We start from the raw sequence: 25,976 nt of genomic DNA on the forward strand, positions 1-25,976 counted from the left end.
GCGCAATTTTCTTTGACAAACTTTTATTATAAAGATATCAAAACAATAGCAGCAACCGGTGTACAATTTAATGTGACTGTTTGCAAAAATTCCCCATTTAATTAAGTCTAAATATATTCTAGTAAGCGAAGCCGTACCTAAAGAACTGATGAAAAAACTTTTTATCAATCAATCAATCAATCAATCAATCAATCAATCAATCAATAAATAAAACAGAAAATGGGTCTGTGTGCATGGGGGGGGGGGGGGAGAGAGAGAGAGAGCTCATTTTCTCAAATTTCTGGCAAAATGAAAATCCCTTCGCACCCTTCAACAAGACCTCACAGGGTTCGTTTGCGTATATTACACAACAAGCCTACGTAAGGAGTGTACTGTAGAACCTCCACCAGTATATACGTGACGTTGTGGTGACAAAAAAGAAGAAAATTTTCCATGTATTTTCTATGTCAAATTTACAGTTGAGGTTGGAAATCAGTGAATCTCTACTTGGATGCAGAAGTAATAGATCCAGTCGTTAAGACTTAAACAAGGGTGCCATGTGCAATGTGCAATGTGCATGCCATCGTATCGATTGTAAGCTTCTATCACAATGTACAATGTAAGCGCTCTGTCATATTATATCATATCATATAATATTATATCATATCACATCATATCGTATCAATATTTTAGTTTCTTCTTTGGTCCAGGATAATAAATAGACAAGTCAGTTTTGTTAGTTTTAAAATAACGTGTTATATTTAAAAGAAAATGAAAAAGTCCAAATAACTCATTCGCCGTCTTCCCAACTGGGAATACGTTTTACTATTAGCCCTCTGCTGCTCAGGCTTGTAAAAAAAACGTTTAAACTTGGGTTATCTTCAATTTCAAGTCTGATAATTTTCTTGTTATATTTGGAAAAATGTGTTTGCTTTTCATGTACCCTATAAACTGTTCTGGGATCTCGGCAAGCACCTCTTTCGCAAGAAGTTGGCTGTTTATAGCGTTGTCTCGGGAAGGATCGAGGAAGTCTCGGAAGGCAACAAACTGAAAAGAAGAGAAAACATTTTAAATGATCAAGGAGATATCAAGTTACGCCTATTCATTGGTGCACTGAAAACACAAAATATCATTGAATAAAAGTTGCTGAGGCATACAGTTACGTCAAGCATTGAACAGTAGGTAGAGGGGCGTGGGTTTTAAAAAAAGTTGAAACAGTTAAGGTTTATCTCATGATGTTGATGATAAAAAATCATCAGCACTTGCTACGAGAAAAATGAAAGACACTGTCAGAAATGAAAAAAGTCGGAAAATGTGAGTTGAAACCAACATTTCGTTCATCCAATCTTTCTGACAATTGTCTACGTACATGTACCATGATATGAGTCTCATTAGAAAAAAGTTTTCAAGTGAACTGGTTGGTTCACTGAATGGGAACACACATTTTTTAATCTTTCTATACACGGGTAGTTAAAATTAAAGTTTAAGGATATCATAACGTGAACTGGGCTAAAATAATTCAAAAATTCTTTCAAGTCTAACTGATGAACATTTACTACTTCTACTACTTCTACAGTAATTAATACCAGTAAAGCAACCGTACCTGCACAATATCTCTCTCTGCCACTTGTCCCTTAAAAGACACTCGTTTGTGGTCACCATCCAAGATGATCATAGCTGAAAGAGCTGGAAATTTGTATTATCTATTACATACCATGGCGGTTGTCAACCTCAGCGGGCCCGGGCACTGTGAACGCCACACGTATGTTAGTAAGAGACCATTGCCACAGATATTTAGATCGATCTTTTCCCCTGGGGAGTCTCCCTAGATTGCTGTCAGCTTAACCGACTTAAATGTCTGTCCCGCCTACTAAAAGCTGTAAGGGGGTAATTGACTTTTGTGCGCGCTAGTTCCCCGGAAGCTGACAGCAATTTAGCGTGAACCCCCAGGGAGTTAGGTCGATCCAGATGGATCGATCTAAATCTGTGGGAACCCAGTCTATAAGATCCAATTCCCATAACTAGATCGATCTAGCAGGTTCGACCCATCGTCGAGGGGATTTTGCCTAAATTGCATTCAGCTTAAGCGGCGTAGGTGTCTGGCACGCGTGCTGAAATTGCTAAACAATGGTTTTAAAATTACCCCCTATCAGCTTCAGTAGGTGTGCCAGACATCTAAGCCACTTAAGCTGAATGCAATTTAATGAGAATCCCCTCGAAGATAAATTGATCATGCTCGATCGATCTACCTAGGTATGGAAACGGGGTCTTACACAATGCAAAGGGAACTGTCTATTAATAAATTTAATAAAAAATTGTCTATGAATACATTTATAAATAAATTATCTGTTTACTCTCGGAAGGGATTCATTTGAACTACTCCTTGTTATGAATTTCACTAAGGCCACACTTTTTTATTTTTATGGATGACATCCTCTGGGGACCCCAAAGTCGGTGCGAGCGGGCGAAAAAAAAAAAAAAAAACAGTCCAAAAAAAAAAAACTGCTTAAGAAAAGTTATGTTTTCAGTACACAGCTGGAAACACTAATTTACCACAGAAACACGTATCAAACTAACAACATGTCTTTATCTATGCTCTCAAAATATTAAAGCTTTGTGAATAGGGCCTATTTCGTAGAAAGGTAAAAAGTCATGAATATATATGCTGCATATTACCAAATCTATTTAAGATTATTTCATGCATTCTGTTGGTATAGCATCCAATAAAACAAATATCAAATAAACAGTGTGTCTTAATTTGTACTCTCAGAAAATTAAAGCATTGTTAACACTTCACAGAATTGTTAAAAAAAATGAAGCAAAGATAGGCCTATGCTTCCTACTACTAAGGTAATTTCGGTCGATGCCATTTTGTCTACTTCGACTCAAACGCTAGCAGCCAACTATCGGGTGGCCTGTCCGACCTTCAGTCCACCAAATACCACGACGCTCTTGTCGACCCTTTTTTCGCTCCAAAAAGAAACTGGTATGTGCTGCTTTGGACAGAATGTCACTGAAATTTTCCGGGCGATGATCGCTGGCCGCGGCCAGCCTTTCGTATAATTGTAAAAGGGTGATATCTCCATGTCCAATATCAATGGCAAACCAATCCAAAAAGACGGCCCCCGTTCTCTTTATGACTTTAATTGTCGTGTATTTTGAAATTAAAGCAATAATAACTCTTCGTTTCGGCCAAAAAATGAATTTTCCTGGAGTAAACAACAATTTTCCCATACTTACCAATGGTTAATGAATCCATTTTTACATTCAAAGTTAGTCCCTGGTTTTTTTCTAAAAAGTTTGGTTTTTTGTTAAAATCTCTTAAGAGCTTGCGGAATTAGCCGAGAATTGCCGATTGCATTTTCCTGCAAATTCAAGAACGATGTTTGCGACAACCAACTTCCTTGGGGGGGGGGGGGGGGGGGGGGGGGAGGGGGGGGGGAGCGGTTTGGGGGGGGGTATTTTTTTTTTTTTTTTTTTTGGAGAACGGACGAAAATCGGTGCGCGCGCAGGATGTCATCCATAAAATTAAAAAAGTGTGGCCTAAGAAGTATAAGTGTCTCTTACAAAACATTAGAAATATTAATTTGTCAATCGCAACAACATGCAGACGGTTTCTTTACAAAAAAAATGTTGATGTGACTTGCCTTCAAAGTCTTCGTTTCCAATTCCAACAATGATTATAGACATCGGTAATTTTGCGGCCTAGAATACAAGAAAACCGTTATGTTAATACACTGCGGGTATGGAATTATTTTTACCGTCATATTCCCCATTTCAGTTCCAAAGAGCACAATTATATATATACATTGCTTTAGTATTGATCACACAAAGAATAAACAAAGAATAAACTGTTCATTAAATCGACTTATACAAGTTACAAAATGGCAAAAAATTACATTCATTTATCCCTTTCAAAATTCCTCCATTGAGCAGTGAGTGGATGAGATGGCACGTACTAAACAGTTCCGCACTTGTAAGACCCTGTTGCCACGCCTAGATCGATCTAGTAGGATCAACCCATCTCCTAGCGGTTTCTGGCTTAATTGCTTTAGCTTAAGAGGCTCTGATGTCTGGCACGCCTACTGAAGCTAGGGAGTAATTAACTATGATTTAGTAGCTTCAGTAGGCGTGCCAGACATCTAAGCCGCTTAAGCTGCAAGCAATTGAGGGAGAATCCCCTCGGAGATGGATCGATCCTGCTAGATTGATCTAGGTTTGGGAATAGGGTCTAAATGACCCACCTATGAAAATGCAGGGGCAGCCTGAGGCCGTTACCATATCAGTGACTGGACTAAGGAAAATTTTGTTGTGAGCTGTCTTAGGCTAATTACATGTACCAAGGAGAAGTCCATAACGTAACGATTAAAAACATTTTTATTAAAAGGGAAAAGCATTTGTTCTAAGACAGACAGAACTGTAAGTAAGATAAATGAGACAATTTTTTAATGATGATCATAAGTGTGATACCTGCCCATAATATTATAGGTTAGTTCAGTGTAGATTCTGAAAATTGGCATAAATAATTTTTTTTTTGCTAAAAATTCCCATTTTCAGAAAATTTTGGCTCGTTTGACCTTGAAAGATAGGTCAAATCCAAGGGCATATTTGAAATCTTCACATATGACTATTGGTAAGCCATCTGTAGTAACTTTTCCCATAATTCCTTCAGTTTGCGAGATATAAACCATCCAATTTTGCAAATTTTGGACAAGGGTGCACTGTGATGACGGCGACACCTAGACCAGAGCACCAACAGTGCCCAAAGAGATGACATTATGTGTGACCTAAATCCAAGAGATGGGTACACAGGCCCTTGTTGTCTAGAAGGAGAAGCGGTAACAATGAAATGTTGGTGGATATGGCAGACGTGTCGATACTAAAACCATGTGTACTGCCAGCGTCACTTGTGGTACAATAATGTGCAACAGGTAACATCTACATTCAGAAAATGTAAATTATATACAGCTTCAGGCCCATGGAATTTCAAAGTCAGACTTTGAAATTGCCAATTTGTGGAAAAAAAATGCATGACTTCAATTAATAGAATTTAATGAAATGGGTTTTCCAACTTGAGCAGTATTTAAATCATAATTAAGAGCCATTCTGGCAAGTTTTTGAATAAATAAAAATGTTTTCCTTTTCTGTGTTTACGACTGTGCACCAAAATTCTACATGTAATCATATCAAAATTGGCAAGAGAACAAGTTTTGTTTTTCTCTAGTGCGTTTGCTGGAATGTTCCCCGAGATAAACAAAAAATATGATAATACTAAATTCTGAGAACTTTCTTTACCATAATGTACAGCAGCAAAACTGCCTGATATGTCTGTGTCCCAGATTAAAGCACTGTTGATGTGTTATTTTTGGCTAAGAATTAAAGAGTGGGATACACAGCAGTTTCTGGAAAAAAAAATAATAAGTACGGGAAAATTGCCCTTTACCCCAGAAAAATCTATTTTTTGGCCAAAATGAACAGTTGTTATCCCTTTAAAATACACAGTAATGTCTGAAAATACAAAATTTTTGTTATAATAAGACAAATCCATCCCCTTTCACATGAAGCACCGCCCTTGTAATCCAGCGTGCTTTCATTAACGGCACACCTACTAAAGTAACAAAAATTGCTCTTCGTTGCAAATTCTGATGGGTGAAGAAAATGGGTTGCATTTGTTGTGTGTTTTATCAACTTCAGTACTTCAGTATCATCTCCAATACATGTGAACCATACAGAGCTTTCATGTTGGGATTTAAATACCTGAAATACACTCTGCTTTTCAGAACAACAATGTGTATGGGAATCCTGTCAACTGTACACACACCAACATTTTTCTAGATCACTTAGCCATGAATAATGCATGAAATTTATGAGAGAGAGAGAGAGAGAGAGAGAGAGAGAGAGAGAGAGAGAGAATGCCTGAGTGAGTTTTATCCCACTTTTTGATATATAATATAATATAATGACAAAATTATTAAACTAAAAACTAAAAAAAAGCCTGGTGAAGAGTTGCAAAAACGACTGGGTCACAAGCCTTGAGAACTGAGAGTGCCACCAAAGACGATATTTTATTCGTTTGTATTCGACGACTATTTAAGAACGAAAACAATTGTCGTCTGAAAGTTTCTAAAACTTGTCTTATAATATTTTTAATGATTCAATCAACTCCAAAGAGAACTCAGACTACTGGTAGGCCTACCTCAAGTTAAATATGTTTCTATTTTAAATTTATATGTAGGCCTATTCTTCTTCTTCATGTGCCATCACCAATGCGGTGTTTGACGAACGTTGATATTTTGCCAAAGGGTTCTGTATCTCGCCCATGACCAAAGGTGTCTTGTTGGTAATTCAAAATTGTCAAGGAAAGGCTTTTGTTGTCTGCCTCGAGTAGGCCTAGTTTTGCTGAGTTGAGCCCTAAATGACCATCTATCTACACACACTGGACAAAAGAAGTGTCACCCCCTAACTCAGAGTAATAAAAGTAGGCAGATCTTGGGTAATTATAATGTCTGGTCTACTTATAATGTGACTAATGAGTACAAAACCGCTGTACCATGGGATTGTATTGTTGGTCTTGTACATGTACAGCAAATGTTATTCCTGTCTTCCTCCAATATGGCAAGATAAGGCAATTATCTAACGGTTAAAGGTGCAAGTTATTAACCTGAAGAGGCGGAATATAAGCAATGTCAGTATATCGATACAATTGAATTGTTTAGTCAGAACCGTGCAGAGGGTCTGGTCTCGGTATAGAAACACTGGATCAAGAGACAAATTAACGCTGATGGGTCGTCCAAGAAAAACTACTGGCCGTGAAGACCGACGACTGATTTTGATGTCCAGGTTGTCAAAGTTCGATACTGCTTGTCAGTTGACAACACAGTGGAAAAATTTCACACATAAGAATGTGTCTGTGAAAAATGCTAGGCGTCGGTTACATGCTCATAGAGTGTACATCAGGGTAGCAAGACTGAAACCTCTTATATCTTTACAAAACAGGCAACGTAGAGTGAACTAGGGTCAACAGGATCTGGAACTGGACAGTCCATGACAATTGGTCCTATATATTTTTTCTGATGAGTGTCGCTTTGGTCTGACCTCTGTTGCTGGTAAAGCATTTGAACCACATGTACTGAATTTTCGAACCCGGAGCAGCATATTCATCATGGTGTGGGGCTGCATCAGCATCCATGGCGTGGGCAAATTGATTGTGGTTGATGAAAACATGAATCACTAGAAATATATCGATGTTTTGGAGTCAGGCTTGCTACCATCTATTACTAACATGTTTGGTGACAGGAATTATCCATTTGTTCACCAGGATGACAATGTTCCTTGTCACAGGACCAGAGCAGTTGATGATTGGTTTGACCAACAGGACATTCGCAGGGTGATGTGGCCTGCCCAGAGTCTGGATGCAAACATAATAGAAAATGTGTGGAATGATATGTCAAAACTTTGGACAAATGCCCGTCTAACCAGCAGAGAAACTCTGTTATATTCAGTGTTTCATGCTTGGGCCAGCATAAGCTCTGAACGCATCAGACAATTATATGAATCCTTGCTTCGTAGACTGGCACCTATTATTAGGTCACGTGGCTATGCCACTAAGTACTAATTTTTGACTTGAAACTGCATATTGTGGTAGAATGTATATTTTGTTCTCATTTTGTGATTTTTCGTGAAATTTGATGCGAATAAAATGATACCAGGAGCATATCATTCCACAGTCATTTATCTCCCCCATAGTATTGGCTCAGTAGGGGTGACACTTCTTTTGTCCAGTGTGTGTAGCTAGAGACATATCTGTGAATATCTGTAAAAAAATATATCACTCACCCTGGTAGAGGGTATAGTTTTGCCAGGTATTCTACCACTATTGGACAAAGATTCTGCAATCCCTCTAAAAAAAAAAAAAAAAAAAAAAAAACAGTCCAAACCCTGGATTTCGCTTTCTCTCCCCCCCTCCACCCATTTCCCTTTCGTACGTAACGTGTTTAGTCTCAGCATGTATGTTTAAAGTGTCTTTGCATTAGGCCTGCCATACCAGTCATACCACTTGCTACTCAGTGCCTTATTTGTCATTGTTGAATGTGATAGGTGTGCTCTTAAATGATATGCATGTTGTGCTCCACTGCCACTGTATTGATCTGTTTATACTTGTAATTGGTATTTTAAACACTGTATGAGTAGCAATCCATAGCTAAATATGTCTACTTATTTATTTATCTGTTTGTAGAATAAAGGGCTAACAAATGTAACCGTCACATTTAATGCTCAAATAAATTATTATTATAATTATTATTTTACCTCTCTCTCTCTCTCTCTCTCTCTCTCTCTCTCTCTCTCTCTCTCTCTCTCTCTGTGTGTGTTTGTGTACTTATCTATACCCCCCCTTGTGATTAATTAACAGAACACATAAAGGGCTACAGTTATTAAGATATAACCTAGGCAGTTGTATTTCTGGCAGTACATACAGTATATTGACCTCAGAGCCCAACAAGCCAAAATTGAATTACACTGACTGAAGCCAAATTTTTCACTCATGTATCCCCGCTGGATTTCGTATCAATTCTAAGTCATAAAAGGTAAAATGTAGGCTACTAGTACATGAAAGTGCATATATCTTTTCATTGAGTGTAATATTTATTTAAAATGACGACCCAAAGTTTCTATTTTTTACATAAAACGTACATGTACAGTATGCAAACAATGTCGTACACAAGGGACGCGCATAAAAATATTTGTTAGAAAAATCCAAAACACATTTGGAGAATTTTTAACAATGAAAATTTATTTGGCTTAACCGAAATGGTAGGGACTATCAATTTAAAGCTACTTCTTTTAGAGCGCGTTCAGAACAATTTGATCCGCCGACTAACTTGTCCGCGAATCAAATATGGTGCAACCCACTTGAAAGCGTGCCGAGATTAAATTGCTCTGCCCCTGTTGGGACGGCGCGCGTGGGAGGCAGGGATCCACTTGTCCTAGCGTTACGCATACTGAATTAAAGAAAAAAAAAAAAAAATATATATATATATATATATATATATATATATATATATATATATATATGACTTCGGACTTTGTAAATAGGACCGAAACTTTTAATATATTTCTTCGACAAGTATATATATATATATATATATATATATATATATATATATATATATATATATATATATATATATATATATATATATATGACTTCAGACTTTGTAAATAGGACCGAAACTTTTAATATATTTCTTCGACAAGTGTATCAATAAGTCTAAACTGATGCTAATATTGATGAAAAGGTGATACAGCACGTTTCAAACTGTTTCGCCCTCTTGTCGTTTTCCAGTTTAAATAAGATTGCGAAGAATTAATAGTGACCATTTTCCCTGAAGCACTGCCACAATGAAATGTTTACCGCCTGTCGCAGAGATAATACCCTAACTACTTAAAAATCTCCTGGCTACATCCGTTTATCTTGATTTAACGCACAGTGGTAAATACTACCCGGAACTTTCTGACCTAGCAGCCACACCTACACGTAGGCGATAAACAGGGTAATTTAACACTATACTGTCATAATTCTGGCGAATTTACACCGAATATAAATACAGGTGCCGGTGACATCGAATCACTACTTACAGTATAGCGTCTGGCTTCAACCACGGATTCACGAAGTGCTCACAGTCTTTAAAAAACCGTTGCTCTGCCTTTATTCATTTACATTTTGAAAGGCCAAATTCGACGTTGCGAAAAATCCAGGTAAGATACAATGTCTATAGTTTTTCTTTTTTTTAAGGTACGCGCTGAAAATATACATTAGATAGTTACTGTTGGCTGAAAGCAGTCGGAGCAGTCAATTCTTTATGTAGGCCTATATCCTGTTCGATGACCCGCTTTAGGCTGCATGAAGCTGGACGCTTGTTTTTACGTTGAGCGATTTAAGGTTTTATCATGCCTACTTTTGTTTATTTAATTCATGTAATTGAAAAAAAAAAATAAAATAAACAGCATGTCTATGGAGCTTTTTTTTTTTTTTTTAATTGCTTGCCCACGTGTTTGCTATCCCGTTTTTAGGCGCTCATACATATACGGTGTATATATGCTTAAATTTAAGCTTCTGTGAAACATTGGATTTAACACAACTGTTCTTTTCAGTTTCCATCGCAGTTGGAGTCCCCTATATAAGAGACCATTTCAAACATCCAAGATTCTCCGATCGAGATGGCAAAATTCGCTCGACTTGCAATATTCTGTGTCGCTTTTGTGGTGTCGTCGACCTCGTGCGACGTCACGTCCGGTACTGGCACCTGCGACTGCAGTGAAGCCATAAAACGTCTCCAGAAGTCCCTGGACAATCTGAATGACATTTTATCCCAGTCGACAGTAGTGATTACGAGGAACCAAGCTGCCACCAGCTGCCCGAATGAAATTAAGACTTACCAGAAAGGTAAAAACGCTTAATGTCAATGCTTAGTGTATGTACATGTAGAAGAATATCTGATGTGAATCTAATTTCAGTTTTATTGACTTTGGCTAAGTTTGGTCACGTACAAATACATGCACGTGTTCAGGTATTCCAGCCACACTACACCTTATACTACTGTAGTGGATGTGGGTCCAACAATGTACTGAGTTATATTCTTATATCAAAGACAGGCGATATTAGAAACCAGTTTATAGAATTCTTATAAATGATTTCACTTTCAGCGCACTACAAAGTAATTGAAGAAGATGGCGCTAGATGGCGCTTGTTTTGGTGGTACAAAGCCAATACCACGTGGCCAGCACTGGTGTCTGACGTCCTTCAAGGTCGGTGCTTAAATTTTAAACTCATACAATCGCTAGAAGGTCTTCACAGTGTGCTCACTAATTAATGAAATTTAGATTTTGATAGCCTGTTGTTCGCACGTACCTCCTTTGAGCCTTTATCAATTAAAGATATTTCGTAAATAAAGGCCAAATCTGTTAATCAAAATAGGCAAACAAACAAAAGCATGTTTCTGTTTACGTCCTAACAGACTCTTAAATGCAGACCTTTTTCACTTTTGTCTTTATTAAAACATGCAATAGAGAATCCTGATAGCTCATTAAATGTACGTAAAAATTCTAATCTGAAACAACAGCAAGCTATAATAGACAGTAGTAGGCCCCTTAAAATAAAACCGGATAAAACTGAATGAATAGGAAATTAATACATTGCAATTACACAGGTATTAATAACCTTCAGTTAACCGACAGTTAGGGAGCATTCAGATAAACCCATCGTATTAGCTGGATCGATCCAAATCTGCGGGAGACTCTCTCTAAATTCAGTCTCTGATATCGGCTATGATGCCTGACATGCCTCCTCGAGTTGCTAGGGGTTAATAAGCTAACTAACCAGCTTCTCTGGGAGGCGTGTCAGACAATTAAGCTGATTAAACTGAATGCACTTTAGCGAGAATCCCCTGCAGAGTTGGACCGATCCAGCTGGTACGGTGTTTGAATCTGAACGCGGTCTTACTTTGGCTCCTGCTATCGAATTATAGCACGTGTCGTATTTTATTTCTAACAACTAACAACGGGTTTCCTAATACAGTACCTCATTTTACACGGAAATCGAGAACAAATCGTTATAATAGTTTAGATGATTACGCAGTACCTACTATCACACACTGAGATTCGAATAGTTTATGGTTATTTTCTGCTTCCTACTCTCAAAACACTACAATGGGGATGGTAATACTTTCAAATAAACTGTAAAATTCAAGGTTTGGGATCTCCAATAAAAAAGAAAATATGTGACCAGATTCTTGTGAGCCATGTGCTGTATTTTAAGTGACGAGACCCATTATTTTTCATAGCCCAGAAACAGGAAATATTTCCTGAGTGTTGAAATCTGTTTATTTTAGACAAGTATGGAGACTGCGATGCTAGTGCCCCATACTGTTTTGGTCGCCTCCCAGAAGCTCTAATGGAGAATCAAGCCGAGATGTTGGGCATCGACTCAGCAGACAATGCTTATAGGTAACAAACGCGCTGAAAACAGTTTGTGCACAGAAAAGACGGGCTGTGGTGGACATGCAATTACCTGATTTGTATTGTCAGAAAAATAAAATATTCAAACGTTTTAGCCATCTGCATGACTAATTTTAATATTAAATAGTAAAATGAAGCTGATTGTTAAAACGATTGAAGTTAATTTCAGTGGGAATATCGTTTGTTGATTTGACGCTGAGAAAGTTAAAACTGAGTTGAATTTTAATCTTAGGTGGAAGTTCAATTCCAACAATCGAGTGTCCCATGCAGTATGGGAGGCATTCCACGATCATAAAGATGCGCAAGTCAAGAACGTCGATGTGTGGAACCCGAAGGTGATAAGAGGTGAGAACTCCTAAAAGAGGCTGACCAGCCGAGAAGACAAATTTTAAATTTTAATTTACAACAATAGTTAGTTCCTTCAAATAATAGACTCTCCTGACAGTGATCCGTTACATTTCTCGTCAAACGCAAAGGGGCACGCCTCAAAATCTACCTCTGTTTTTCTTATGTTTTAATGTGGGTCTTGTTAAAGCCAGTTGAGCAAAAAAAAAAAAAAAAAAAAAAAAAAAAAAAAAAAAAAAAAAAAAAAAAAACTCGTAGCATTCTTTTATCTCAGAAGCTCTTCTTTGAACAAATAAAGGAACTGCACCCAAAGCTGCCCAAGACAGCTTCCATTATCGTATGGAGCACGGCGTGAGGTCACTTCAAATTGATGACGACAACTGCGATTGCCTGACGTCACTAAGCATGGGCCATGGAATGTGTTTGGAAGGATTCAGTACTCAGTATGGCCCGGAAAACGTGTACGGGGTTGATCTACTGTATGACACTTATTGTAACACACCAAAGCCAAGCAATGGGTTGTTTCTGTATTTCAGAGGTAAGAAGTGGTGAATACAAAGTTATGCTACATGTAGTTATTTTACTTGGAGAGTTCTTTACTGAAAAATAACCCAAGCCCATTTTTATTACATCAGTCAGTTGAAAATTGAAATTTCACACTAAACAATGTCAAGCGATATAAACTTTATATCTGATACATTGGTATTTCATCTGTGATATTTCACTAGGGTCAGTTATTGTTGGTTTTTTCATTTCAGATGATGACGACTGCATGAACGTAACCTGCCCGGCTAACAAAGTTTGCGTGGACGGCATCTACTCCTACGTTTGTGTCGACGCCTAGACATGCATTATTAGATCAAATACCTTCATATACCCTTTGTGCTATTTGCAACAACCTACAAATGATAGTAATTAAAAAAAGAGGTTCCTCAAGAGGTTACACTTTAAACTGTATGGTTCTATTTTCACAAATCAGTCTTGATTCCACGAATATTCAGATAATTTTTTCTATTTCATTATAATTACTTACGTAACCTGATCTTTATAAACATTAAATGAAATGCAGATAAAGTGACATTGTTTACTTTTAAAAATAGTGAAAATATTTTTGATTTAATTGATTAAAATGATATGTAATGGCTGCAAAATTTTCATCTATAGTATCTAATAACTTAAGATACCCTCTTACGCTTGTTTAGCGCATAAGTGGGCTACCTGATTCTTATACTTGATAGCCATTACTTGTTTTTAACTTTGTCTTCTTTCTTATATTCAGTAACATTTTCAATAAGTATATAAATGCCTCAAATAGATCATTTAAAAGCAGTGTTTTTCTTTCCTGGAAAGAAGGATGTTGTGTTGGGGGAGGGGGATTGTCTGTCTGTGTGTGTGTGTGTGTGTGTGTGGGGGGGGGGGGTTGTCCTAGAATAACATATAACCACTTGATAAAAGCGGTACTTTATGGAAGAAGGCCATTGTTTAATTAACACGGTAAAGTTCATTATTTTCGTGTTAAATGTTAGTAGCATGTATGTTTTATTCACCAGAGTTTGAGAGCAGGCCCTAAAAACTCAGCACTAAATTGGATAGTCATACTACAGCTCCCTTTTTCGTACTATAGCTACTTTGCGAAATAAACAGTGTTTTGAATTTTGTCAAAGATCAGTATTTTGAAACCATGAATCATTCGTTATTATTGCGTCTAAAGGCAAAATAAAAGGTTTCTTAAAGAAGGATTTCACATCATCACGTGCACATTCCCGCGGGCCAATTCGCACTTTTTGAAACATATTATTACAGGGGAGAAGAAGTTCAATTGTGGAGAATTTTACCCCGAGCCAACGGCAGAGGGTGATACTTTGGTCTGTGGTTATTCATTTTAAATCTCAGCATACCGGAGAGAGAGAGAGAGAGAGAGAGAGAGAGAGAGAAATGGAGAGAGAGAGAGAGAGAGAGATGTCTGATAGAATATAATATTAAGGGGCTCACTTCTACTATGGCTTGTTTCGTATCGGGCATGTCGTTGATAACGCCGTCTGTTAAAATGAGTAAAATGAAGTAGTCCTTGCCGTCTCTTCGTTTTTGAGCTTGTCTGGAAAGGAACAAAATAGATAATTTCCCATGTACCTTTAGGGTACAACTGTACAGTGGTTTCCATATCCTTGTATCTAAGTACATGTACAATGAAATGGTGTTGGGTAATCTAAATTTTCTGACAAACGGACAGAATGTAAATTTACATGGCTCAGAGTTCTCAATTCGAAGTAAATGAAAAAATCACGCCATCATAGTCTTCATAGACGACCACTAAATCACATATAATCATGATATTGTGCCAAATGCAGATAAAGAGTTTATTTAACCGGCTGCATAATTAAAATCAAAGGGTTTCGAAAAGATATAACTATTAGAATCACCTTGCTATGGAGTCGATGGATGGTGCAAAACACGTAGGTCCGTGGAGCTGGACCCTTGACAGGGCGTCATAATATGCCTGAATGACACCGTCGATTCCTTCACATTCCTCACCTTTACCGTTCTACAATGGCAAGCCATAAAAAATTGTAAGACTGTAAAAATCGATACTGTTTTAACTGAGAAAAATATATGTTACAGTAAAAGTTTATCCTGGAACAAATTAAAAATCATAAGACTGTATAAATTGACGTAGTAATACAAACAGCTCACAGTGATTCATTCAACTTAGGATTCACATCCTAGAGACCATTCCCAGAGCCTATCGTACTAACTTTGGATCGATCTATCTGGAAGAGGATTCTCGTTAAAGTGCTATCATGTTAAGCGGCTTAGATGTCTCGCACGCCCACTGAAGGTGTTACAGAGTAATTAACTATCGTTTACTGCTTCAGTAGGCGTGCCAGACATCTAAGGTGCTTAAGCTGAAAGCAATTTCGCGAGAAACCCCTCGGGGATGGATCGATCCTGTTAGATCGATCTAGTTATGGGAACCCAGGCCTAGATTCAACACGTGCATACGACGCGCACTTATCTAGATGAGCAAAGTTTGCTTACCAAGGAGAACTGGTGAGATATGTTAAAATCCGGAGGGACGTTAGCACCAAATCCAACCGCTGGAAACAATTTGTCACTGAAAAGAGAAATTTTCGGTACTAAATAATAAAAGAAAACAATAATGGTGCCCACGTCTGAACACCCTGTACGTATACTACAAATAATGGGAGTATCCAGGATTATATTCGTTGCGTGGGGTTCGGGGCCCGCTGAAGGGTATTCTATATAAGAGGTGGAACGGTACGCCATTTTACAACTGTGAGTCAGCTAGTCAAAATTCTAATTTCAGGAGGGAATCCCATTGGTGTAATTTTTTCAGAAATCGAATGGGGGGGGGGGGGGGGGGGGGGGAAGGGGGTCAGAACCCCCCCTGATACCCCTCTAAATGCGCCACTGCAAAATTTTAAAGAAATATATCAGTGTTGATTTACTTCAAATGTAATGTAAGTAATTGATATCCATTGATAAGTAAGGATCGGCGGAGTGTTCTATAAAGTTGATTGACATGTCCTCATAATGCACGAGGCATGTAAGCCTAATGTAAACGGAGAGAACACCGTAATTGAATGGTGTAGAGATAGAGATAAAGAGAGAGAGGAATGGAAGGAAAGAAACTGGGGAGCAGCAAATAAAGAGTATGAAAAAACATTAAAAATTCTACCTCGCGTTACAACTAATGCTAAAGTCAGAATCTTCGTCACACGAAGTAGTCGTCGAAAGTCGGTGGAGTGTAGTGCCATCTTTTAACGAAATAAGGACAACAGTGTCATAAACTGAGGATATACCTGTCGTAATCTTGGATGACGTCTCCAACAGCGCGAATGGCGCTGGCGTAAAGGTTTGGACTCTCTGTGCTGTTATAGTGAAGAGATGACGGGTCGGAAGGATCCCCGTTAGAAGAAGTGAAGTCAATGGCGAATGCTACATGGATCTGTGTTCTGGAAAATGGAATGTTGGTGGATTATGTCCAAGGCCAAAATTAAAAAAATGAATGACGTTAAATAACTTATATTCAAACACTAAACATTAATAGTAGATTAAGCCTTCAAAAATTGAATATGCGAGATACGATATAAAAGATAAAATCTAAGCTGATAATATTGGCTTTCAACTTTGCTGTATATAAATATTTCAAATGATCTCTTCTACATGTACTGGGGTCACAGTTTTTTTAAGGATCTAGTCAGTCTGATAGTGATACCCACCCGCCTTGGATGTAGTCAAGGAAGGTGTCCATGGTTTGGATTTTGGCATCGAGGCACTTGACCTGAAACGAGGATATTTTTTGTAATGATGGAAATCTTTTAATCACGACTAAGCACATGGATCACAGTTACAACTTTTATAAATTCCATGGCAGTTGTCGACTCCAACCCATTTCAAGTTTTTATTGAATTTAACTGACTATGATAGATGATAAAACGAAGCATTAAAGAAGGATCCGGGCAGCACGTCAACAACGATTTACTGCAGGGGTGGATCCAGAGATGTTTTCTGACAGGCTTCCGAATTATCTTTATTGATCCAGCCTCCATTTTTGACCGTCATCCGACAGAGAAAATTAGATATCCGCCAATGTAAACTTGAAAATTTGGCCATCTTTCGGAAGACCCAGAAGACGGCCTATATCCGCCCTTTTACTGGAAGGTAACTGGCCTGTCATGTTACACTAAGATTAAGATTCAATTAGCCAATAAATACGGTACATAAAATAAACATAACCAAAATAAATTGCTGTGTAAAAGCGTCACTGTGTTAAAAGTTTAAAAGTAGCAAGATAAGATTTTTTTAATTAAAAATACAGTCGAAGGATAACTAAACACAAGAAATAGGTAACATCATTATGGTATACTCTTCCTATAAATGGCCCTACCCTGAGTATCAGAGGTTGAGGATATATAGGTAACCAGTACCAAGAATACTCTATGTCACCCTGAGGTTCAAAGTTTTGATGGTGACTCCCTTTTATACGCTGCCTGCTACCTGTACCTTGTCGATGCGAAGGCAATTTGAAACGCAGTAGAGCACATTCAGAACAGGGGACTAACATATCCGCGGATCAAATATGGTTGACCCACTTGAATGCTTGCTGTGTAATCCCCGCAGGGGATCTATTCAGTGTCTAATCGGGAATTAAGCGGCAAGCTTTTTAGTGGGTCGCCATATTTGATCCATGGATCTGTTAGTCCGCTGTTCTGAATGCTCTCATACAATTCAACTGTACCGGGCATAGGGATGAATAGGACTTGACTCCGAATCTCGGGGTGTATTGAAAATCCTTGTTAAAACTTACCACTCCTGAATTTTTGTATTTCGACCCTCGTTTATCTTTTTTCTTGTGATTTATAACCTGGAATTCGAAGTGAAATAAGAGAATTACACTGATTTAGATCTTGGTGTATTTTCTTTCAAAATTGAGTTGGTTTGTTTTTGTTCTCTTATCACAAAAGTTGATATCAAATGAACTGCTCTCAAATGACTTCGAACGAAAATAAGTTGAAGAAGCGCAATACAGTATATCCACTATGTGGAAAACCACAGAGCCAAAGCTCTTGTTTTTTAAGATACAAAACAAGGTAGCATACGTAAGTCGTTCATATGGTAATTGTAGGCCTACATGTGTATGATATTTATTTCTGCATTCATCATCAAGCTTAGAGAACTAAATTTTTTTTACGTTCAGATTTATGTTTTTTTGACATTAAAACAAATGAATAAGAAATATTGGAGTAGTGAAAGCCGTTTGATGAAACTATTAGCATAACTCTGAAATGAAAACCGCTGCTTTGTCCAAAGTCAGAAAAGTTAAAATTGAGCTGGTTTTTGGCTAACCTCATATTCATTTTGTGGACCCCGTCCTCTTGATAACGCTCTCAGAGTTGTTGTAAACTCTCCAATCAGATCATGACTGCAATAGAAAAAGTTCACAATTACATACATAACGTATACAACACATACATATACCTGTGCTTTGTAGCATAGTTTATGCATATAAATATAGATATAAATTTTAAAGGCCTTTGATCTTATTTTTTACAAATTTTATAGTAATTGCATTTTTGCACTGTAAGAAATAAGGCTGTTCTACCTATAATCTTTTCTGTGTGCAAATAAGGCTGTTTTTTTATTTAGAATTTTTTTTTTATTTTAACAAATTTTAGTTATTGACTGTAAATGCTTTTATGTGAGAATTCGCTTGTTTTATCTAGAATACTCTCAACTTTTTTTGTCGTTAACACTAAGCTCTGTAATTTTTGACTTATCTATTCCTAATAATTGATTTCTTAAGTAATTGTTTTATGATAAGTATAAAGTCTTCTGAACATGTTATAATGGATTTAAGACTCAAAATAAATTTATTATTGGTTTTATTATTATATTATCTTTAAACAAGGACCGAGTAGTGCATCCTTGTCTGTCAAAGCGTGCCATCCAGGACATATCCAAATGTGGGATAAAATCTGTTTTTTGTTTAATATGATTGATACAAAAAAAAAAAAAAAAAAAAGAAAAAAAAGAAAAGAAAACAGCAGACGGTGTATATAAAGGGGATGGGGGGGATTTCCGAGTGGGGTTCGGCCCCCCCAAAATTTGGTATTTAAGAAGGCGAACGGTGCCATTTGGTACGGTGTACAACTATGAATCAGCTAGTCAAAATTCTAATTTCTAGAAAGGACCATTGCTGTGATTTTTTCATAAATCGAAGGAAGGGGCGGGGAGGGGGGGGGGGTTAGGATCCTCCTGACACCCCCTAAATTCGCCACTGCCGTGGCGATATATGCTTTATTCGGTATTTGGCGGGGTGTATTGAGTAATTTCTTTCTGTACATACGTTAAACAATACATTGCCTTCCTCTCGCAATACATGCCTTTCACACCAAGAAGGTCGGGGTGTACTGGCATACGTGTATATCCCTTGGATTGACACTGTGTTCTCTTATACGTAATTGTACAACGCTTGTACTTTTATTATAAATGTTAACTAATGTTTACGTCCTGTTACATGGACTACTTACCCTCCATCAAAGTCGTGGTCCCAGCATTCAATTCGTAATTTTCTGAAAGAATTAAAGCCCAGTTGACAGTCAACACATTTTGAATTCCAAATTCGAATTATAATCTTGAAGGTTTCAGTTTTTACAAAGCATTAGAATTCCGTGAACGACCAATGCTGCAGACAATTCCAGTCGACCAACGTTTCTCTTTTGTCAAGATGATAATAAATAAATAAATAAATAAATAAATAAATAAAAATACAGCAAGCCTGAGCTCAGTCAATTTACTTGCATATTTTGACCTGTGTTGTAAGAATTGTCAAGAAAGAATATAATAAAAGTTATAAAAATAAAATTGCATAAATAAAAATAAGAAATAAATAAGCGAATAGATAAAAATATATATTTATTTATTATCTTCGCCTTTAATTTACCTGTCATAATCTCCATTACAGAGAGCTCGAACTTGAAGAACAAACGGCGCCCAGTCCGGATTCAATGTCTTTTTGATATATTCGGTGGTATGGACAAGTGTATACTTTCTGCAAATGGGAAAAAATACCGCAATCTTTGCACTGGCTTGGGGTAAAATGAGTCAAATGAAACGTTTTGAGAGGACATTATCATGTAAATTTAGACGAATATAACGTTTGATATTAATTAATTTATATTCGGTTAACATAACTTTTAGATAGAATATTCAACTGAAAGAGGTTTTGGGTAATGTGAGAGTAATGTAAACATTGTTATGCTATCTTGCATGCACAAGTAAGGTATTGTTTAATTAGTTCTTTTATTTTTCATATAAAAACTGGAAATCTTATATTAGTGACAAGATGAAATAAATCTAGTTTTTCTTTTACCCTTCTTCTTCCTGGTTTTCTTTATATATTTTCAGGAAGGGGTCCGACTTGCCCAGAAAGTCCTTTTTGTCGAGGTTTTCGGCTTGGAAATGTAACTCAACTTCTTCTTTACAACTTGACATCTGCTCGGTTACAACTGAAATGAAAGAGATTAATCGAGCTTGATCAGGAATGATTCCTGATATTTTAATTAAAAAAGATAGTATGCTCGTAATGATCTCTATTAATCCAGAGAAATAAAAATGATACTTCTAACGACGAATCTTAAAGAAAGATGAAGAGATAGAAGTCAGGAAATGTCGCTGAAAAAAGAAAACTGTTATTCTATCATTTTTATCTATTATTAAAAGGCATAATATACAGCACAAGATGTTTTCGCGCCGTTCACTTACATATGATAGTCCCGCTATTCTTCTTGGATCCACTAGGAATATAGAAAGATGGTATTTTCAAACATTTGGACTGTATTGTGTAGGGGATATCATCTCATTAGATAGATGAAAGTATTTTGAATACGCTACGACTCATTTACAATACACTGTAGATAATCATGATTTTTCTGTGAAATTTTTAGACCTCGGAAAAGATAATCTTAATTCTTTCTCTCAATTAACAACTTTCGTCGTCAGAAATATAGGTTTCTGTTTATTGGTTTATCAGTAATTCAAGCTTAGTAGTTTTAAAAGTAATGTATAAAATCGGGATGGAGTGTTTTTGACGTAAAAAAAAAAAACTTTTTATGAATAAATTAGAATTAAAGGAATTTTAAAGAAAATTAAGGAAAAAGTTATGCTACATTGTATATCAAAGTCTCGCGAAGTTTTGTGCCTTTAAGAGACTGCAACACGAACAAAACATTGTGGTATGGAATTACATGTCTCTAAAAATCCTTTACACTGGACGGCGTCCTTTCTGCGTCCTTTGTGTGACCATGAAACTGGCATCACTGTGATCGTAGAAAGGAGGCGCAAGCATCGCTTTGGTTGCAGACTGAATGCTCCATGATCGGCCAGATGTCAGTAAGTAAAGCATTATTTTTTTCACTCTCAAACGGGGCCGTACTATACGGAAAGGACGCCATCCAGTGTAAAGGGGGCTTAACTTACAGTATCGGTTTCTCACACACGCCTGACGTGACCAGTGTACTCAGTGCAGTTTCACAAGAGCCGAGAAAATCCTGCAGAAGACCAATATGTGATATTCAGGATATTGTCGTAAAGTAAATGTATTACAACTTCACTAACTGCAAGTACTAAATAAATTATAAACAAATAAGTAAAAAGGATAATGAGTTCTTGAGTGCAAGTCTTTAAAGCGATCAGTCGACCTTGAAGTCGAGATGGGAATAACTTCACACGCCCACAGGATGAAAAAGGAAGACGATAGGATATAATTTTCAAATTTTTTTCACAATGGCATAATTGCTTTCAGAAATGTTTGAAACAGGATGTAATAACGCGGTTATATTTTCACGATTTTCCCAGATCTATTTAGAGAACGAGCTGCGGTACTGGTAGATTGGAGAGAATAAAGAAGTTTCACTAGATAGTAGTGCAAGTAATTGACAACGTCGTGAAACTTAAGAAGCATCAAAAATCCTTGAGAAGATGACAATATTATAAAATTATTGTAAATATCTATAAATAAAGGAATCCACGTGATAATTATTTTATAAAACAATTAAAGGATAATATTTCAACCAATTTTTATATATGCCATTTTGTACAGTATGACACTTACCTGTTTTGAAAGGTCTGCAGATTTGCTGTCTTGGTCGTACCTAAAATATGAAAATAAATATGTAAGAAAACCAATTTAAAGTTATCTGGTTGACATCAACACGGTTTGTTACAGATTTTGTATCATTATGGTTTTTGGAAGATAAATAGCTTTCAAAGTGCAAGAATTTAAACCACCTATGGCAGATTGACTATTGTAAAAGGCTGTGTGGCTTTATACCCCCTCCCCTCCCCCACCCCGATGCAATAGCTCTTTACGAAAAACTAATGACATTGAGAACGCTTTGCGCTGCTAGTACTTTTATGCAGCCCAAGATTTTATGCACACACACACACACACACACACACACACACACACACAGAGAGAGAGAGAGAAAGAGAGAGAGAGAGAGAAAGAGAGAGAGAGAAAGAAAGTCTGTGTGTCTCTGTGTGAAGGAGGGCATCTCCCAACTATGGGTGCCTTTGGCAATGCATACGAGTAAGTTATCTGGCTTATACTTCAACTGTTCGTAAGAAATACAGGCAACTGCAATTGGGTATAATTAGAAATATATTTTCTCCAGTTTTAAATGGACCGATATATATTCATAGCGGCAATAATGCACTGGTACAGATTTAAGATCGCTATGGTGCCTATGTTATATGGTTTATACATGACAGGCTGAGTCGCTAAGATAGACTCTTGCAATGAAAACTCACAGTTCAAATCTTAAATGCTGCTTTTGTTCAAAGTAATAATCAATGGTGAATTTCTTGGCAAAGTCTGGATTTAAGCAGTTCTGGACAACTTCCGTTCTTCCACATGGCGCCTGAAAGAGCAAAAGGACTTGTTATCATAGTGAAAATATATCATTTTTAAAGTTTGAGAATGAGTGTTAACTAGGACTGGGTTCCCATATCTAGATCGATCTAACAGGATCGTTCCATCTCTTTTGACTTTTGAATATTTCTCGATGTAGAAATTGTGGAACGCTTCCGTTAAGATTAAAACACTGATGTGTGGATGTCATCTCAATCGACAGAACACATTACAGTGCAGTCAACAGGATCTATATAAACGGATATATTTAACAGATAAAAATGATAGTAAAAATGATCCCTCTTATTTTACTTTTAAATTCTTGTAAGAATGCTTTTTACGAACAATTGTTCTAGGTTTATAGTTCTAATTTTCACCTCTTATCCATTTTATATATCTTTTTTTACCTTTAACATTTTTTCTATTATTATTATTTTCCTTCTGTGCATCTTATGACCATTAGTAGTTTTTCTTTTAATTGTGACTTTTTTAATTTGTCTATTGAACATACGTTGGATTTTAGACTATAAATAATAATAATAATAATAATAATAATAATAATAATAATAATAATAATAACCTCTCTCCACTCTGCGGCACCCAGTTCTTTTATTCGAAGAACACAAACTGGAAAAGAATGAAGCTAGTCTTGTTAAGATGGGACGTTTATATAAGTATATCAGTTTAATACTGTTTTATTAAATCAGTATTTTGGTATTTGTATGTAGACCCTGGTTTTATATAAAAAGAGGGGTAAGACATCTTTAAGACATCTTTAAGATATCATATTAAAGATGTCTTTAATATGTCTTACCCCTATTATTAGTTGCATACTTTTTGAAATACTGAATAAATTTATCACAGAAATATTGTAAAGAAATATGTTTATTACGTGTCACAGTCTATTCGAGTAGTAATATTTCGTAAGTTTTTCATGCATTTAATTATACAGTACCACAAATACTACGTACAGTCTCAGATGCAGTTTTGAATAACGACCCCCTTACTATACTACCTGTAGATGTATTAATTCAATTCAAAATGCCTTTTGTTTGCGAACAATTCCTTTTTTTCAAAAGTGAAAGTAACATTCCACCCACTTGGCAACACTGAAGTGTAGTTAACAAAAAGTACATGTATTAACTCACATGGATCTGACTTGGAGAATACGTCTGCGTCGATAATGTTCCTGAAAGAGAACAAAATACATATACCCCTGTAGTTAAGCCGCCAGAAAATGGCGACAAATGTGTGTACTGTGCGCCTGTTATTTTCAAGGGGCGGGCAATGACACTTGAGTGTATTTGTGAATAGCTTTATCTTACGGTTTCGAAATGAGAATAAACTAGAGTCTTCTACACACAGGTCAGAAGGAGGGGGGGGGGCGGGGGAGGTGGAGTGTTTTATCCCAAACTAACCCTTCCTTTCCTGAAATCCCGTAACCACCACTGTATAAAAGTCATCTCATCCATGCTTACACAGCGTTCTTCATACTCTGGGGCACGCGCCTTTGTCACATACAATAGGAGTGTATCTGGGGCTATATATTGACAGTGCCTGATAAGTGACCCTGTAGTGTATATACAGTGTACTGGTATTTGAGGCCACTGGATCTTGGATAACCACAGTCTGTCTTAACTGTGAATGACCCCTACCCTGTGTCTCAAAGTCAAAAGGGGATCACGACCATTATTTTTAACAGGTGTCCTCCCACCTATATGGCCCCTTGACTCGAGGCGTGGTTACTTCACTACCCATAACAAGCTCCAAACCGTAGGGATGAAGTGACATAATCATACATATACATGTACGTACATACACATATTTACCCTATGCGAACAACTGCGTGCCATGGTCATGTCTAACCTACAGGGGTACATATGTCAACATAATCAATTTTTCTTTAAGGTCATCGTACGTGTATCAGCTGCGTCATATGCGGACAAATTCTCTATAACATAGCCACCGTTCCTTATTAGTCGAGGATATTTTAATTTAAAATACGATGTACCGGTATGTATATTAGAACAGGTAAGAGCGTGTCGCAGTAAGACCAAGAACCGTGTCAATATACTAAAACGAATCTACCGGTACATGTATATAAGAATTTTACTTAACGTGTCCGTACTAGTACATTTACAAATATCCGTAACCCTAAACGTCCCTTACCTTGCTGATACAGCTATTTCAACAACTGTTGACGGGGTGCCGCTTTTTTTCCCTGCAGTTAGAGAAGCCATGTTAACTTGCGAAATTTAGAGGGGGCTGCAAATGTAAACAAATATGAGGTCAACTTTATCGCCTGCTTGAACAGGTATTTGGGACTGTCACTGACGGAAGCGCTACCTGTACGTCGGTTCACATATTCATGTACCTGGCCATTGATTTTAGGTTTTGCTTTCTCTCAGTATCGGATTTTGATGTATAAATGGAGGGTACGTTACGGTACGTAGGTCTCGCACACAGGGACCAAAGGGTGAAAAGAAGACCCCTCCCCACCCGTCACACTGACCTCCCGTAAACCCGGATCTGGAGGGTGTATCCGGTACTATTATTTCATAGTAGAAAATTTTTGCAATTACACCAGCTTCATTTGTGGGATTTCCATGTCACATCCGTTATCTGTGCGTCTCTTGATTACTTACGAAAATAGCTAACCTTGTTTGAGAGAGAGAATTAGATCGAACTGCTTGCAATAAGAAAATGATTGTTTATATAAAAATGGTCGACAATCAGTTTTAATGGAATAATAAATTATTTCAATATAATAAGATTTTTACCCATCTGCATTTTTCATTTTCATTGATAATGCTTTATGTTTGAGGCCACCTTGATTTTTCATTCCTTCATGCTTCTTACAGTATCTATTGGAACTTCTGACTGATATAATTTTCTGATATATACACGTACATATATACATGGATACCTTAATGAAATAAATCAAAGGCGTTAATATAAAAAGTATTTCTTTTGTGTCGCTATTTGCTGAATTTTGGTAGAAGCTATATCAACAACGACAAATAGACTTATCTGACGAGGGAGATCGTATTATGCCTAATCAAAAAAGTGATGGACAACATAGGCCTAGTGACAACATCAAAAAGCCCCTACCTTTTTCAGCCATGTCAGTCATGAGCAAAGGAAGCAGTGGATTATGGGGAAATGATAAGTAGCTTTTTTGAATGACCCCCTGAAAAAACTGAAA

The 25,976-nt window shown here is 37.0% G+C and overlaps 2 protein-coding genes across 6 annotated transcripts; one reads left to right on the forward strand and one right to left on the reverse strand.

Annotated features, from left to right (window-relative positions):
• Positions 1-6: 6 nt before the first annotated feature.
• LOC106162579 (copine-8-like) lies at positions 7-25,272 on the reverse strand. Of its 5 annotated transcripts, XM_087008507.1 has the most exons (21): positions 25,146-25,266; positions 24,941-25,036; positions 23,920-23,960; positions 23,352-23,398; positions 22,672-22,781; positions 21,974-22,013; positions 21,340-21,410; positions 20,626-20,657; positions 20,234-20,369; positions 19,805-19,912; positions 19,392-19,433; positions 18,208-18,283; positions 17,669-17,725; positions 16,581-16,642; positions 16,161-16,313; positions 15,376-15,451; positions 14,760-14,881; positions 14,332-14,434; positions 3,627-3,684; positions 1,583-1,665; positions 7-1,026 (listed from the first exon to the last, which is right to left on the reverse strand). In XM_087008507.1, exons 2-21 carry the CDS (start codon positions 25,009-25,011, stop codon positions 844-846), a joined length of 1,671 nt encoding a protein of 556 aa, XP_086864633.1. In that variant the 5' UTR covers positions 25,012-25,036; positions 25,146-25,266; the 3' UTR covers positions 7-843. The 5 variants fall into 5 exon arrangements, 4 of the variants coding, with proteins under 4 accessions (XP_086864633.1, XP_086864634.1, XP_086864632.1 ...); XM_087008508.1 differs by having other exon boundaries at positions 1,583-1,656; positions 24,941-25,268; XM_087008506.1 differs by having other exon boundaries at positions 24,941-25,268.
• LOC106163256 (uncharacterized) lies at positions 9,544-13,665 on the forward strand. Its single transcript, XM_013540799.3, has 7 exons — positions 9,544-9,735; positions 10,132-10,423; positions 10,684-10,785; positions 11,868-11,982; positions 12,227-12,339; positions 12,638-12,877; positions 13,098-13,665. Exons 2-7 carry the CDS (start codon positions 10,198-10,200, stop codon positions 13,181-13,183), a joined length of 882 nt encoding a protein of 293 aa, XP_013396253.1. The 5' UTR covers positions 9,544-9,735; positions 10,132-10,197; the 3' UTR covers positions 13,184-13,665.
• Positions 25,273-25,976: the final 704 nt, after the last annotated feature.

This window comes from Lingula anatina, chromosome 3, assembly GCF_051362555.1.
Source record: "Lingula anatina isolate TDL-2025a chromosome 3, LinAna3.0, whole genome shotgun sequence".
In the NCBI taxonomy this organism is placed as follows: domain Eukaryota; kingdom Metazoa; phylum Brachiopoda; class Lingulata; order Lingulida; family Lingulidae; genus Lingula; species Lingula anatina.

What these genes read in the sequence shown, in the direction of transcription:
- LOC106162579 (XM_087008506.1), bottom strand. Translation starts at nt 25,011, where the DNA reads ATGGCTTCTCTAACTGCAGGGAAAAAAAGCGGCACCCCGTCAACAGTT. An exon ending in GTGTGTGAGAAACCGATACT is followed by an intron (nt 20,658 to 21,339) that starts GTAAGTTAAGCC and finishes CTATATTCCTAG; the next exon opens with TGGATCCAAGAAGAATAGCG. An exon ending in TATCTCACCAGTTCTCCTTG is followed by an intron (nt 14,882 to 15,375) that starts GTAAGCAAACTT and finishes TTGCCATTGTAG; the next exon opens with AACGGTAAAGGTGAGGAATG.
- LOC106163256 (XM_013540799.3), top strand. Translation starts at nt 10,198, where the DNA reads ATGGCAAAATTCGCTCGACTTGCAATATTCTGTGTCGCTTTTGTGGTG. An exon ending in GAACCCGAAGGTGATAAGAG is followed by an intron (nt 12,340 to 12,637) that starts GTGAGAACTCCT and finishes GAACAAATAAAG; the next exon opens with GAACTGCACCCAAAGCTGCC. An exon ending in GTTGTTTCTGTATTTCAGAG is followed by an intron (nt 12,878 to 13,097) that starts GTAAGAAGTGGT and finishes TTTTCATTTCAG; the next exon opens with ATGATGACGACTGCATGAAC.